Raw genomic sequence first — 16,334 nt, 5'->3', positions numbered from 1 at the left:
CTCCTGTGTGTGTTCTCTGGTGAGTCTGAAAGCTTGAGTGAACAGTAAATGTTTTCCCACACTCTGAACATGAATAAGGACGCTCTCCTCTGTGTGTTCTCTGGTGTATCTGAAGGCTTGAGTGAGCAGTGAACTTTTTCCCACACTCTGAACATGAATATGGACGCTCTCCTGTGTGCGTTCTCATGTGACTCTGAAGGTGTGAATTAAAAAAGAATTTTTTCCCACATTCTGGGCATAAGAAACGATGCTGAAGCTCTCCTGTGTGTGTTCTCTGGTGAGTCTGAAGGCTTGAGAGAGCAGTAAACTTCTTCCCACACTCTGAACATGAATAAGGACGCTCTCCTGTGTGTGTTCTCTGGTGACTCTGAAGGAGTGAATTATAAGGAAAACATTTCCCACAAACTGAACATGAAAAAGGCTGCAGACCTTTGTGACTTCTTTGATGCGTAACAAGGTCCCGATAAGATGTAAAATATTTATCACAAACCAGGCATGAATGTTTCTTGTCGCCTTCACCTGTTACAGTATCTGCCGTACTGGAAGATTCCTGAGAATGACCCCAATCATTTGCTCTGCCAGCAGTGTGCACACCTGGAGGGATATTTGGGGTAATAGGATGTGACCCTCCAGAAGCTTCCTGATGATTGGAGGGAATGGTGGAAATTCCTGGAGGAATCTGGGTGCTGCCATTATCTTCTACATTACAAGGGATCGGTACAAGACGGTGTCCCTCTGACCTGTTCCCAACATTGTCTCCACCTGCTGGGAGAAGAGTGAAAGTACATGTTACCTGCTGATGTCAGAGGCCTCACTACATATCAAAGCAAAGTTCTGATTGACGCAGCTCATACTGCACATAAGTAATGACTCCCTCTGTCATGGCTGACATGCATAACTGACAGAGTTCCCCAGTAACTTACACACACCAGGCCAGAGTCTAGAGTTTCCCTTTAGATGGAGACACAGAAAGCTGAGACCTCTGTTTATTCCAAACACCAGACCTCACCCAAATGCCATAAATACCACATATGGATAAGCTTCAAAGGGTTTCTCTGCACTTTTATTACACCAGACACACACTGACTATGCACTACAATACACACTCATAGCAGGCCTGGGGCTCAAAACGTGTGAGCTTCTTACCACCTCACATTGCTCAGGATTTACTGGGAAATTAATTTGCCAGTTTCACCTGAGATATGTTGTAGCGTAAAGGAGCAAAACTCACCAGGAGCCTTAGAGAGAAGCTGTGATTCCCAATGGACTGATTGCTGCAGCTGCTATCACTGTAACACCAAGGACTGGATCATACCAACAGAAACTTGCCTATTCTTTCTTCATTATTGTTTTTATTTTACTGAGGGCTATATTGTATATTTGTTTGTGCTTTCTGTCTGTATTTTTGTAATCATTAAATCACTATGCTGCCTGTACAGTTATACATGTTAAATAAAATCATTTAGGCTTCCTCCATGATCTAAGAAGTCAGTCTTGAACCTGCCTCTGGACAATACTGTGCCTATTGTGTGCTTGCACCTCTGTGCCATTCTGCCAGGAGCACGGCAGGAACAGATAGAGACCTCGCTCACAGATATGGATTACACGTGATGTTACGATGCACAACTGGTGTGTGGGCTGTATGCACATGTAGAAAACACGTGATAGCAGATATCTCTGTGTGTGTGTGAGTCAGGGCTGTCAGTACAGATAACGCTCCTCTTAGCTGATATGTATTCTAAACCCAGATCATGCACATTAGATACTGGTCCTCAAATACACTTTTGGGCTCTATAGCAGCTGCTATTGCTACACCATTTCCTAATAAGCATTCTTGTGTCATTTATGTTGGTCTCAAACCCAAATGGAATAAAGATGGTAGCTTTCATATAGTTTATGCATATCCTCCTCATTTGGTGGTGCTATGATGTTATACTGAGGAATGGAGATGTGCCTTTCATATGGTGTACAGTATCTCCTCCTCATTTGTTGGTACTATGAGGTTATACTGAGGAATGGAGATGGGCCTTTCATATGGTGTACAGTATCTCCTCCTCATTTGTTGGTACTATGATGTTATACTGAGGAATGGAAATGGACCTTTCATATGATGTACAGTATCTCCTCCTCATGTGTTGGTAATATGATGTTATACTGAGGAATGGAGATGGGCCTTTCATATGGTGTACAGTATCTCCTCCTCATTTGTTGGTACTGTGATGTTATACTGAGGAATGGAGATGGGCCTTTCATATGGTGTACAGTATCTCCTCCTCATTTGTTGGTGCTATGATGTTATACTGAGGAATGGAGATGGGCCTTTCATATGGTGTACAGTATCTCCTCCTCATTTGTTGGTGCTATGATGTTATACTGAGGAATGGAGATGGGCCTTTCATATGATGTACAGTATCTCCTCCTCATTTGTTGGTACTATGATGTTATACTGAGGAATGGAGATGGGCCTTTCATATGGTGTACAGTATCTCCTCATCCTCATTTGTTGGTACTATGATGTTATACTGAGGAATGGAGATGTGCCTTTCATATGGAGTACAGTATCTACTCCTCATTTGTTGGTACTATGATGTTATACTGTGGAATGGAGATGGACCTTCCATATGGTGTACAGTATCTCCTCATCCTCATTTGTTGGTACTATAATGTTATACTGAGGAATGGAGATGGGCCTTTCATATGGTGTACAGTATCTCCTCCCTATGTGTTGGTGCTATGATGTCATACTGAGAGGAATGGAGATGGGCCTTTCATATGGTGTGCAGTATCTCCTCCTCATTTGTTGGCGCTATGATGATATACTGAGGAATGGAGATGGGCCTTTCATATGGTGTACAGTATCTCCTCCTCATTTGTTGGTGCTATGATGTTATACTGAGGAATGGAGGTGGGCCTTTCATATGGTGTACAGTATCTCCTCCCCATTTGTTGGTACTATGATGTTATACTGAGGAATGGAGATGGGCCTTTCATATAGTGTACAGTATCTCCTCCTCATTTGTTGGTACTATGATGTTATACTGAGGAATGGAGATGGGCCTTTCATATGGTGTACAGTATCCCCCCCTCATCTGTTGGTGCTATGATGTTGTACTGAGGAATGGAGATGGGCCTTTCATATGGTGTACAGTATCCCCCCCTCATCTGTTGGTGCTATGATGTTATACTGAGGAATGGAGATGGGCCTTTCATATGGTGTACAGTATCTCCTCCTCATTTGTTGGTGCTATGATGTTATACTGAGGAATGGAGATAGGTATTTCATATGGTGTACAGTATCTCCTCCTCATTTGTTGGGAGCATGGTATTATATTATATTGAGGCAACCTTTCATTTTTGCTAAACATTTATCACACTCGCTGCACAGGAGCAACAAACAATCTGCATATTTGATCTTTTCCTCTTCTCTCCCCTCAGCACAAAGGAAAGAAGCCAGAGAGTGGGAGTGGCCAAGCTGATATGTGTGAGATGTCAGGAGAGGTGAGCATGCTTGGTAGAGGGAAGGGGCTTGTTGTGGTGAGTAGTGAGCAGTGAGGGGGTGGAGTCCAGACTGTGCATGAGGACTCCGGTCATATGTTTGTATAGTAAAAAGGACAGTGAGAGGAATTTCATATCCTTACAGAGCGCTCTCTCATGTGAAGATCTGCTGAGTCTACCATTGCCAGTCACTCTATATATCTTACACTCACAGATGAAGAATAAAAATGTAAAACATATAAGCCTATAGCATTCATTACTTACCTGTGCAGATATCTACAGATGATCTTTCAGCTTTGATATTCATCATCACATCACTCTCCTCCGTAGACTGCTGGTCACTCCTCACATACATCTCTTCTTCTCCCCCTTTAATTGTTCTCATCATGTCACCCTCCTGCATAGACTGCTGATCACTCCTCACATACATCTCTTCTTCTTCTTCCTCTTTAATTGTCCTCATAATGTCACTCTCCTCCATAGTCTGCTGATCACTCCTCACATATGTCTCTTCTTCTTCCTCTTTAATTGTCCTCATCATGTCACCCTCCTCCAAAGACTGTTGATTACTCCTCACATCCATCTCCTCTTCTTCCTCTTTAACTGTCCTAATTATAACATCTGCCTCCATAGACTGCCGATCACTCCTCACATACTTCTCTTCTTCCTCTGCAACAGTCTTTATCATGTCACCCTCTTCTGTAGACGGCTGATCACTCCTCATGCATGTTTCATCTTCATGTTTGACTTCAACTTTCATATCAATCTCTTTTTCACACTATAAAAATACAGAGGATAACATCTATAACATATTAAAGGCCCCTTTTACACTTGCATTGCAAGTTTTAAAGCAGGGTGACGCAATGGGAACAGATAAAGAGCAGGCACTCAGTTAGGTTTCAAACTTGTATTTAATAAATATTAGCAATACACAACATGTTTCAGGGTGACCCCCTTCATCAGGTGTGCATGCATCAAAGGAACCACAGTGAATGAATACATGAGCATGGCCATGGGGGGATTGCTAGGACCACATACAGTAGAGTCCTCAGTATCTGGCATCAGTGGGGATGGCCTGGTGCTGGATACATGTGCTTGCTGGTTGCTTGAGCAACTGGCCTAAAAAACACCTTTCCCCCCTCCCCTCCCCTCCCCCCCCCAAAAAAAAAACCGTACTGAGCCTCCAGCAATGTCTAGAAGCCTTCCTTCAGCACCTAGCTTTTTCCCAGCGGCTTCCAAGCTCTCTCCGTGCGCAGAAGCTGGCGAGTCACCTGACCAGGATCAGGTCAGGTGACACGCTGACTTGCGTGCACGTAGGCCAGAAGCCGATAGGAGCCCGCTAGGAGATGTAGAAAGCTGCTAAACATCGCTGGAGGCTCAGTGAGTACTTTAAAAGCCTCAAAGTCCGCCCAAAACAAAGCACCAGTTATCACTCAGGCATGCCAGTTCAATAAACAATAGAAAGGATGCGTGCACAAGACTGGAAGTTCCAACCTGAGTGCTACTCCCCAGTAATCATCACAGAAACTCCATCCAAGGAAAAGCGGTCGTGCACATCAGGTAAAATCATGATGCGCCACACTACATAGGCGTGAAACGGCTGTTGACTTTTTCTCTCTGCCTGTACCTCTCTCCTGAAATGGTGACGTGTATGGAATTTTTTAAATCGTGTTTGGAATAAAAGTGATTTTTTTTTACCTGATGTGCACGACCGCTTTTCCTTGGATGGAGACTCAGGCATGCTAGTTAGTTGAAACTTCTGGTTGCTTGAGTTCTGGATAACAGGGACTTTGCTGTACCACCACTCAGCAGAGGTGGAAATAGAGATAAGATCCTCCTGCAGATGGAGGAGTGTGATGTGTAGGAGTACGCCTATGTATCACACCAGACATTGAGATAGGTCACCACAGTTCCCCATGACCGGATGGTCCCAAGCCTTACCAATTATACACTCATTTGAGACACTGGTCAATACTCAAATTACCAACTTTGGTCCAGGCCCTAACTGTCCGCCTATCTGGTCAGATGAAAAGGATACTAAATACATCTCTAATATGTTTTTACTAACTTGTCACAACTATTGAAACTTCAGCGCTCTGCCTCTGAAGAAGCGACCGGTTTAAAGGCTGCAAAAAGCGATTCAGGCATATTTTGAATATGAAATATGTTGACACACGGACTTTTATGCCATTTGTTATATTCACTGACCTACTTTAAGCTGGCAATTAAAAGCTACGTTTTACAAATCCCATTGTGTTGGATTTAGCACTGACCTTTAAAACACTCATTGTATGAATTCTTGTTTTTTCTATATATACTGCTGTATGGAGGGGTGGTCTATACATTACTCAAAACTAATTGTATATTACCTATGAGGTAGACATGTATGTGTAGTGCCTTTTAAGAGTACCCCTCAAGGGGTTAAATGAACTTTGCACTGACTGGATGCCGTCATTGGTCAGCTGACCAGGACGAGGGATATTGCAGTTTTAGAGCAGGTGCAGAGACGAGCAACAAAATTGATGCGTGGGATGGAAGGTCTCACTTATCGAGAAAGGTTAGATAAACTGGGTTTATTTAGTCTAGAGAAAAGACGCCTTAGAGGGGATCTAATTAACATGTATAAATACATCAGAGGGCAATATAATACCTTGGCGGATGAGCTTTTTGTCCCTAGGCCTTCTCAAAGGACTAGAGGACATGATCTGCGCATGGAGGAAAAATGTTTTAGCCATTTATTTAGGAAAGGGTTCTTTACAGTAAGAGTGATTAAGATGTGGAATGCATTGCCACAGGAAGTCGTTATGGCAAACTCTATACCTGCATTTAAAGGGGGCTTAGATGCTTTCCTTGCGTTGAAAGACATCCATGGCTACAATTACTAGGTAATGCCTAATGATGTTGATCCAGGGATTTTATCTGATTGCCATCTGGAGTCGGGAAGGAATTTTTCCCTTTAGGGGCTAATTGGACCATGCCTTGTAAGGGTTTTTTCGCCTTCCTCTGGATCAACAGGGATGTGTGAGGGAGCAGGCTGGTGTTGTACTTTATACTGGTTGAACTCGATGGACGTATGTCTTTTTTCAACCAAAATAACTATGTAACTATGTAACTATGAGGGTTGCCCAAGACTGGGTGTGGTGTACATACTAATCTTTTGATGCATGTACACCTGATGAAGGGGGTCACCCCGAAACATGTTGTGTGTTGCTGAGATTTGATAAACGCAAGTTTAAAAGCCAATTGAGTGCCTCCTGCTTATCCGTTGACTTGCTTCTGTTTGGAGTGGTGAACCACAGGAGGATTGAGCGGCTACTTGAGCCCGGTCAGGCTTAAAGCGGGCCTGAACTCAGAACTTCCTCTCTGCTCTAAAAGATACACAACAGCATAATAACCTTTAAAGAAAAACATGTATTTGTTACAGCTGATACAAATCTTGCAATAAATCTGCAGTGTGTCTACTTCCTGCTTTCATGGAAGCAGACATATTGTTAACATCCTGTGATTTCAAATTAGCCTCTCTGCCATGCTAGTCAGCTGACACAGCTGAGGGATCAAATTACAACTTGTGATTAGTCACAGATGAGGGTACATTAGATAGGCTTATCTATCTAAATACATACAGGGTGCATTTCTCTATGATTTCCTTCTGTCCTGTGCAAGAGTTCAAGTCCACTTTTAAGACACTTGTTACTTATGGTAATACAATGGCAAGGCAAAGGCAATGGGGCCTAGCTCACTTACCGATCTGCCATGAGGCAACAGCACGTTACCACCAGACTTCCATGGCGTAAGTAATGGAAGTCAGTGGACGATGCATACCTTTCAAAACGGTTGTGGCACACATGCGCGGAGTGATGGGAATAAGATTCCAGGAATCCCAGTGAAGTACTTCCTGTCCAGCAGGAAGTATGTCACTGGGGGAGGGGCTGCGAGGGACGTACAGGCGGGGTGGTGCAATGCATATGACCCTGTTGGCAAACTCTGCTACAGGGCCATGTTTTTGTGATTTAGTGCATTGCGTGGTGCATCGCACCGCAAACGCACACCTCAAATGCAAGGTCCAACTAACTTAAACCACTTAAGGACTGCAGTCATAAAACCCCTTAAAGTGAACATCCGGACTAAAAATCGACTCAGCAGGACTGGAAAGGCCTGGTGTTTCTTTAACAGTTTCACAGCATCAGGACTTTGTTTCTCTTATACAAGTCTCATTTTTAGCTGCGCAGAAGAAAACTGCCCGGGCTTTTTTCCCCTGATGCTGTGCAAAGCATGATGGGATTTCTGATTTTATTGTTCTCATTGTGCTGTTTTGTGTAATTTTTTTTTTTTACAATTTGAATGTGATATTTGAAGCCCAGGGTGTGCAGCTGGGAGGGGTAATCAGGACACAGGACAGTTGGAACTGTGTCTCCTGCTCCTTGTCACCTCCTTTCAACCAAAAAGATGGCTGCCCCCATGACAAAGATGGCAGCCCCCATGAATCACAAACATGTGCCTGTTCTTTTAAAACAGGGTGGGTAAGAGATTATATTACCTATCTATTATAATTAACATAACTAATGTAACTTGATGACAGTATGTTTGTTTAGGCTGAAGTTCCCCTTTAAGGACCAGAGCCTTTTTTTCCATTCAGACCACTGCAGCTTTAACGGTTTACTGCTCGGTCATACAACCCACCACCTAAATGAATTTTACCTCCTTTTCTTGTCCCTAATACAGCTTTCTTTTGGTGCTATTTGATTGCTGCTGCGATTCTTAGTTTTTATTATATTCATCAAAAAAGACATGAATTTTGTCAAAAAAATGATTTTTTTAACTTTCTGTGATAAAATTTGTCAAATAAAGAAAAATTTCTGTATACATTTTTGTCCAAATTTATTGTGCTACATGTCTTTGATTAAAAAAAAACCCATTCAGTGTATATTTATTGGTTTGGGTAAAAGTTATAGCGTTTACAAACTATGGTGCAAAAAGTGAATTTTCCCATTTTGAAGCCTCTCTGACTTTTCTGAGCACCTGTCAGGTTTCATGAGGTGCTAAAATTCCAGGATAGTATAAATACCCCTCAAATGACCCCATTTTAGAAAGAAGACATCCCAAAGTATTCACTAAGAGGCATGGTGAGTTCATAGAAGATTTTATTTTTTGTCACAAGTTAGCGGAAAATGACACTTTGTGACAAAAAATAAATAAAAAAAAGTTTCCATTTCTGCTAACTTGTGACAAAAAAAAAAAATGAAATCTGCCACGGACTCACCATGCCCCTCTCTGAATACTTTGGTCTACTTTCTAAAATGGGGTCATTTGTGGGATGTGTTTACTGTCCTGGCATTTTTTGGGGGTGCTAAATTGTAAGCACCCCTGCAAAGCCTAAAGGTAGTCATAGGACTTTGGGCCCCTTAGCGCACCTAGGCTGCAAAAAAGTGTCACACGTGGTATCGCCTTACGCAGTAGAAATAGTATTATGTGTTTTGGGGTGTATTTTTACACATACCCATGCTGGGTGGGAGAAATATCTCTGTAAATTAGATTTTTTTGATTTTTTTTTACACACAATTGTCCATTTACAGAGATATTTCTCCCACCCAGCATAGGTATGTGTAAAAATACACCCCAAAACACATTATATTACTTCTCCCGAGTACAGCGATACCACATGTGTGGCATTTTTTTGCACCCTAACTGCGCTAAGGGGCCCAAAGTCCAATGAGTACCTTTAGGATTTCACAGGTCATTTTGAGACATTTGGTTTCAAAGAAAGAAGACACCCCAAGGTATTCCGTTAGGAGTATGGTGAGTTCATAGAAGATTTTATTTTTTGTCACAAGTTAGCGGAAAATGACACTTTGTGAAAAAAAAACAATAAATATCAATTTCCGCTAACTTGTGACAAAAGATAAAATCTTCTATGAACTCACCATACTCCAAACGGAATACCTTGGGGTGTCTTCTTTCTATAATGGGGTTATTTGTGGTGTTCCTATACTGCCCTGGCATTTTAGGGGCCCTAAACAGTGAGGAGTAGTCTTGAAACCAAATGTCTCAAAATGACCTGTGAAATCCTAAAGGTACTCATTGGATTTTGGGCCCCTTAGCGCAGTTATGGTGCAAAAAAGTGCCACACATGTGGTATCGCCGTACTCAGGAGAAATAGTATAATGTGTTTTGGGGTGTATTTTTACACATACCCATGCTGGGTGGGAGAAATATCTCTGTAAATGGACAATTGTGTGTAAAAAAATAAAAAAAAAAGTCATTTACAGAGATATTTCTCCCACCCAACATGGGTATGTGTAAAAATACACCCCAAAACACATTATACTACTTCTCCTGAATACCACATGTGTGACACTTTTTTTGCAGCCAAGGTGCGCTAAGAGGCCCAACGTCCTATTCACAGGTCATTTTCAGGCATTTGGTTTCTAGACTACTCCTCACGGTTTAGGGCCCCTAAAATGCCAGGGCAGTATAGGAACCCCACAAGTGACCCTACCAGCAGTGATCAGAAAAAAAAAATTCTGTCACTGCGGTGGGGCGGGTGAGGGTTTGACCGGGTGATCAGAAGCCCGCAGGGGGGCAGATTAGGGCTAGATCTGATGGATAGGAGTGCTAGGGGGTGACAGGTGGTGACAGGAGGTGATTGATGGGTGTCTCAGTGGGTGATCAGAGGGGAGAATAGATGCAATCAATGCACTGGGGAGGTGATCAGAAGGGGGTCTGAGGGGGATCTGAGGGTTTGGCCAAGTGATCAGGAGCCCACACAAGGCTAATTAGGGCCTGATTTGATGGGTAGGTGTGCTAGGGGGTGACAGGAGGTGATTGATGGGTGTCTCAGGGTGTGAATAGAGGGGGGAATAGATGCAAGTGTGTGGGGGGGAGGTGATCAGGAGCCTCCAGGGGGCAGTTAAGGGCTTAATATAAAAAATGGCTTTGATAGATAGTGACAGGGAGTGATTAATGGGTGATTAGGGGGGTGATTGGGTGCAAACAGGTGTCTGAGGGGGTGGGCAGGGGGGGGGTCTGAGGGGTGCTGTGGGCGATCAGAGGGCAGGGGGGGGGGGCAGATCAGTGTGTTTGGGTGCAGACTAGGGTGGCTGCAGCCTGCCCTGGTGGTCCCTCGATCACCGGGACCACCAGGGCAGGAGGCAGCCTGTATAATACGCTTTGTATACATTACAAAGCGTATTATACGCTTTCATTGCGGCAGATCGGGGGTTAACAACCCGCCGGCGCTTCCGAACAGTCGGCGGGTTGACGTTGCGGGTGGGCGGAGCCTATTGCCGGTGGATCCCGGCCCGGAAGAGACCCAGGACCCGACGCCAATGTGCGTTACGTGGTCCTGGGCATGCCACTTTGCCGCCACCAATATACAGTGGGCGGTCGGCAAGTGGTTAATTAGCAACCTTACACACTAAACAGTCTTTTAAAGCACACCTGAAGTATGCTAAAATTTTCAACTGAATAAAATGGTGGGCTAGAAAACCCACTACTCACCATCCTCCTGCTGCTGCTTGTTGTCTTTGGGGTCCCTCCTGTTCCTTATTTCAGGTCCTCTTCCACCACAGCCTTCTGGATTTTCACCAGTTGTAAGCAAGTAATTCTGAGCTAGGCGTGTGTGAATTCTGAATCAGGCTCACCCAGTGAAAGAAAGCGCTACTGCACTTCCTTGGTCTTTCCTGCACAAGCACATTCTTTTTTAGGGCATGTGTGGTTCAAAATTTGCACAAGCCCAGCTCAGAATCGCTTGTGCACGGCCACTTCCTCTGGACCACTCGACCGAGGGTGCCAGTCAACTATTAAAAGAGACTAGGAACTAGAAAGATCCCAAAGAGAACCATCTGCATTACTTTTTCTTCTCATTTTAGGGGTACATTAGAGTGTTGTACCCTGAGCTCTGCCTACCTGATAATGGTGGGAGATGATGGGATCTTCCTGTGTACAATCCTGGGAATAAAGAGGACCTGTACATCTCTCTGGTGGGTTTCTGTTGCTGGATCCAACTGCAGGAAACACACACACTGACTGAATTCACTGTATATATGTGATTATCAGATGATGGGAGATGTAGATGGACCTTCTGTACTGCTCTCTCCTTTACAAGAAATGAAAGTCTCCTCTTACCCGGTGATGTGAGGGGCGGCTGATTCTCCATCGTGGTGTCCTTGTAGAGTTCCTTGTGTCCTTCTATATACTGCCACTACTGCATGGAGAAACAAACAGTAACATCATGCGATTCACATAGAGAACGTGCTGAATGGCTTTATGGACTTCAAGGGCTCAACTCCTGCCACATCATTTGGATTTACAGCTGAATCATTTTGATTTACTGCTACATCGGTGGCAAGTACCGTATATCATTTACCAGGGGGCAGATGAGACAGAGGATGACACCAGAGACGCAGGGAAACAAAGCCAGGAGGACAGAGGGGCACTTATGGAAGACACCTTTGGACCATTAGACGCACTGACTCTCCCCCACACACACTTTTGGGAAAGAAAAAAGTGTGTCTTATGGTCCCAAAAATATGGTAGTTGCAGAAACAGGCTTCTCACATCCTCCTCAAGACCACCACCACTGCCCATTAGCGGCTGCGCTCCTCTTCATGCATGAGCTTGGCCATACTGCACTTTTTATCGTGCATGAGCATGTCCACTACAGCATAGAGCACTCATAGAGGAGCAGCTTCAGCTTACTGCGCAGGCATTCTTGTGCAGGCGCAGTATGGCACAGTGGGTAGCACGGCCATGAGAACGTATCTGACAAGCTCTTGTTGGATATGTTCAGAGGGTCTGTGTGTGGTAGTAGTGGGGGCAAGGAGGAGACAGGAAACCTCTGGACTATCCAGAAGCTTACCTATACCTAGGTAAGTATTTAACTTTTTGGGCTTTTTATGGGCTGCTTTGGGTGTACTTTAAGGTCATGGATTTACATGATCAGTCTCCAGACCTCAATCCTACAGAAAATCTGTAGAGAGAACAAAAGCTTTAAACTGGCAAACAGTAGACATGGTATAAAAGTTGCTGTAGCTTTTCATTGAAGTCAGCCAGTGCTGAGATACAGTAAATGTACATTAATAACCAGGGCCAGATTTCTGGAAAGACCACACAGGCTACTGTTTACGGTCTAGGAGGACTGCTTCACAATGGGGGAGAGCTGCTCACTGTACAGGGAGTTTTCAGTAGGTAGACAGCATATGAAAAGGAAAAGCTGACAGAGAGTAATGCATGGAGTGGAAGGATGTGGGCTGCTGCATGGGAAAGGGAGGGGAGCTGCTGCACATGGAGGCTACTGTGCATGGAGGGAGGGGGACTGCTGCTAGACATGGAAACTGCTGTCCATGGAGGAGGGGGGCTGCTACGATACATGGGGGCTGCTGTGCATGGAGGAGGGGGGCTGCTACTATACATGGGAGCTGCTGTGCATGGAGGAGGGGGGCTGCTACTATACATGGGGGCTGCTGTGCATGGAGGAGGGCCCACTATACATGGGGGCTGCATTGGGGGAGGGGGGCTGCTGCTGCACGAGGGGATTACTGTGCATGGGGGGAGGGGGACTGCTGCTGCACATTGGGAGAGGGGGGCTGCTATGGATGAGGAGGGGCGACTGCTGAGCATTGGGGGAGGGGGCTGCTGTGCTTAAGGGAGGGGGCTGATTTGCTTGGGTGGGTAGGCTGCTGCTACACATGGGGGCTGCTGCACAAATGGGGCTGAACTCACTGGCATAGGGATCACCATAGCTATCATGGCAGCTGCTATGGGGCCCGTAGCTGCCCGTAACCAAGGGGGGCCCGGGGCCCCTGTCCTTGCTATTTTTTATTTTTGTTTTGCTCTAAGAAAACCCCAGGACCCCCTCAACAAGGCTCCGGAAAGCGCATGGCGGCCACACACACTGCCGCAACTCACTCCTAAAGTTCCAGGCTCCGCTGAGCATCAGTGTTGCCATGGCAACATAACGCAGGGGAAAGCAGCAGCGGCATGTGGACATGATGCGGCCTCCACCCTCATACACAAACTCACTCCAGTAAGCATCCCAGAGGCCGCTCTCCCCCACACCTTTTGCTAAGACCTGCAGCAGGGAGGTGAGAGGGGACTATTTTGTATAAATATGAAATAAACTTGCTGCCGCTCATGGACTTGAATATATAGATATCTTTATTGAAAAATGAGTACAAATCACTAACCCTGCCCTAAAACCAATTAAAATAATGCGGAGCGCTCCACAACACCACAATGCTCAGCACACCAACACACGCTCCATTCACCCTGGAACCAGTACCAATCCTTAATGTCCTCAGAGTGTGAAAAAAGTGGCTGCTGAATAGGCATCAGGGGTGACTATATGCCGTTTCCAGGCTCATGTTGCATGAATTCCTCCCAGCTATACATGGCACAGTTGCAGGACAACGGATTCTTACCACCCGACCGACAGACCGAGTCATCCAGTCATCTTGCCCCGGCGTGATCTTGCTGGGTATATTCCTCCCTCCGGAGGACTATTTTCTCACCAGCCTGCTGTGGGCGGAGGTATACCTCCCTGGCCTGCCCGACAATAAATCCATAGTTCCGGCCAGGGAGGAGAAGCTGATGTGCTGCTGAGGATCGAGGAAGATCTTCTGTGTTGTGGATGGAGGATTCAAACTGTGTGGGGGCCACCCAGTCCTACCTCTGGCACTCTGTGCAGAAGATAAGAAGTGCTGCTGCTGATCGGCAAGTAGAAGGAAGGGGTTGCTCCTGCTGTCATCAGCCCTTATATCACATACACAAAGACACACTCTCTCTCTCCCCACTCCTTCTCCTTCATATCTCTCTCTCTCTGTCTTCCCCCTCCTCCTTCATCTCTCTCTCCTTCCTTTCTCTCCCCCTCCACCTCTCTCTATCTCCCCTCTCTGTGTCTCCCTCTTTCTCTCTCTCATTTGCGCTCTCTCTTTCCCTCCTTTGTCATCTCTCCCTCTCTTTTCCCCCCTCTTTTTTCATCTTCTGTCTCTCTCTCTTTCTCTCCTCTCCTTCTTCATCTCTCTCTCTTCTTCCTTTCTCTTCCCTCCTCCTTCATCCCTCTCTATCCTTCCTTTCTCTCTATCTCTCTCTTTCTCCCCCCCCCCCCTCCTTCATCTCTCTCTTGCCTTCTTTCCTATCTCTCTCTCCCCTTCTTCTTCATCTCTCTCTCCTTCCTTTCTCTCTCTATCTCTCCCCATCTCTTCTCTCTCTCTCATTCTCTCCCACCTTCTCTCTCTCTTCCTTCTTCATCTCCCCCCCCCTCCCCTTTCTCCCCTTCTTCATCTCTCTCTTTCTCTCCCTCCTTCTTCCCCTCTCTCTCATTCCCTCCCTACTTATCTCTCTCTCTCTCCCTCCTTCTCCCCCTCTCCTCTCTCTCTCCCTCCCTCCCCATCTCGCTCTCTCATTCTCTCCCACTTTCTCTCTCTCTTCCTTCTTCTTCATCTCCCCCCCCCCCCTCTTTCTCCCCTTCTTCATCTCTCTCTTTCTCTCCCTCCTTCTTCCCCTCTCTCTCATTCCCTCCCTACTTATCTCTCTCTCTCTCCCTCCTTCTCCCCCTCTCCTCTCTCTCTCTCCCTCCCCATCTCGCTCTCTCATTCTCTCCCACCTTCTCTCTCTCTTCCTTCTTCTTCATCTCCCCCCCCTCCTCTTTCTCCCCTTCTTCATCTCTCTCTTTCTCTCCCTCCTTCTTCCCCTCTCTCTCATTCCCTCCCTACTCATCTCTCTCTCTCTCCCTCCTTCTCCCCCTCTCCTCTCTCTCTCTCTCCCTCCCCATCTCTCTCTCTCTCTCCCTCCCCATCTCTCTCTCTCTCATTCCCTCCCTACTTATCTCTCTCTCCCTCCCTCCTTCTCCCCCTCTCCTCTCTGTCTCTCTCACTCTCTCTGGGCCATATGCAATTTACCTTATCACCTGAGTTTTCTCCTAGATGATATTTTCACATCTTGTAAAAAAATGCCTTTTAAACTACCAGCAAGCAAACAAATACTAAGAATAATTTTGAAGGTACATTTTCACCTACTTTTTGGTACTTTTTCCATTGCAAATTGCTAAAAAGTTATTTTAAATAGAAGATGAAAAAGTATCTCCTAGGAGAAAACTCAGGAGAAAAAATGAATTGCATATGCCTCTCCTTCTTTCTCTCTCATTCCCTCCCTCCTTCTTGCTCTATCTCTCTTCTGGCCCATATGCAATTAGCTTTTTCACCTCAGTTTTCTCCTAGGAGATAATTTTCATTTTCTCTTTAAAATAACTTTTCAGCATTTTACAATTGACAATGTACCCAAAAGTAGGTGAAAAAGTACTATCAAAATTATGTTGAGCATGTTCTTCCTTGCTGATTGTTTAAAATGTATTTTATGACAAGGTGTAAAAATATCAGCTAGCAGTAAACTCAGGAGAAAAATGAACTGCATATGGGCCCCTATCTCTCTGCATCCTTTACCCACCCTCTCTCTCTCCTTCATCTTTCTCTCATTCTCTCACTCCTGCTCACCCCCCCCCCCCCCCCCCCGCCTCTCTCCCTCCCTTCTTCATCTCTCTCTCTTTTTCTCTCCCTCCTTCTTCCCCTCTCTCCAATTCTCCTCTCTCCCAACATCATCTCTCACTCTCTCTCCCCCCTTCCTTCTTCATCTCCTCCCTCTCTCTCGCTCTCCCTTCCTTCTTCATCTCTCCCTCTCTCTTTCTTCCTCTCTCTCCCTTTTCTTCCCTCCTTCTCTCTCTCTCCTTCCTTCTTCCTCCTCTCTCTCTCTTTCTCTCCCTCCCTACACACACACACACACCTCTCCATCTTTCTCTCTTTCTTCCCTCCTTCATATCTCTCTCTCATTCCCTCCATCCTCCTTCC

The 16,334-nt window shown here is 45.4% G+C and overlaps 1 protein-coding gene across 1 annotated transcript in view; it reads right to left on the bottom strand.

Moving 5' to 3' along the window:
- The window catches only part of LOC137537036 (zinc finger protein 721-like), a 72,733-nt gene extending 58,476 nt beyond the window's left edge, over window positions 1-14,257 (bottom strand). Inside the window, exons 1-4 of the mRNA XM_068259187.1 lie at window positions 13,914-14,257; window positions 11,620-11,698; window positions 11,401-11,498; window positions 3,760-4,273 (exon numbers count right to left, since the gene is read on the bottom strand). Coding sequence (XP_068115288.1) covers window positions 3,760-4,273; window positions 11,401-11,498; window positions 11,620-11,650 — 643 coding nt within the window. The 5' untranslated portion in view covers window positions 11,651-11,698; window positions 13,914-14,257. The remainder of the gene's footprint in view (window positions 1-3,759; window positions 4,274-11,400; window positions 11,499-11,619; window positions 11,699-13,913) is intronic.
- Between the last annotated feature and the right edge of the window lie 2,077 nt (window positions 14,258-16,334).

This window comes from Hyperolius riggenbachi, chromosome 10 (genome assembly GCF_040937935.1).
Source record: "Hyperolius riggenbachi isolate aHypRig1 chromosome 10, aHypRig1.pri, whole genome shotgun sequence".
Lineage (NCBI taxonomy): Eukaryota > Metazoa > Chordata > Amphibia > Anura > Hyperoliidae > Hyperolius > Hyperolius riggenbachi.
This window is presented reverse-complemented; position numbering and strand designations above follow the sequence as displayed.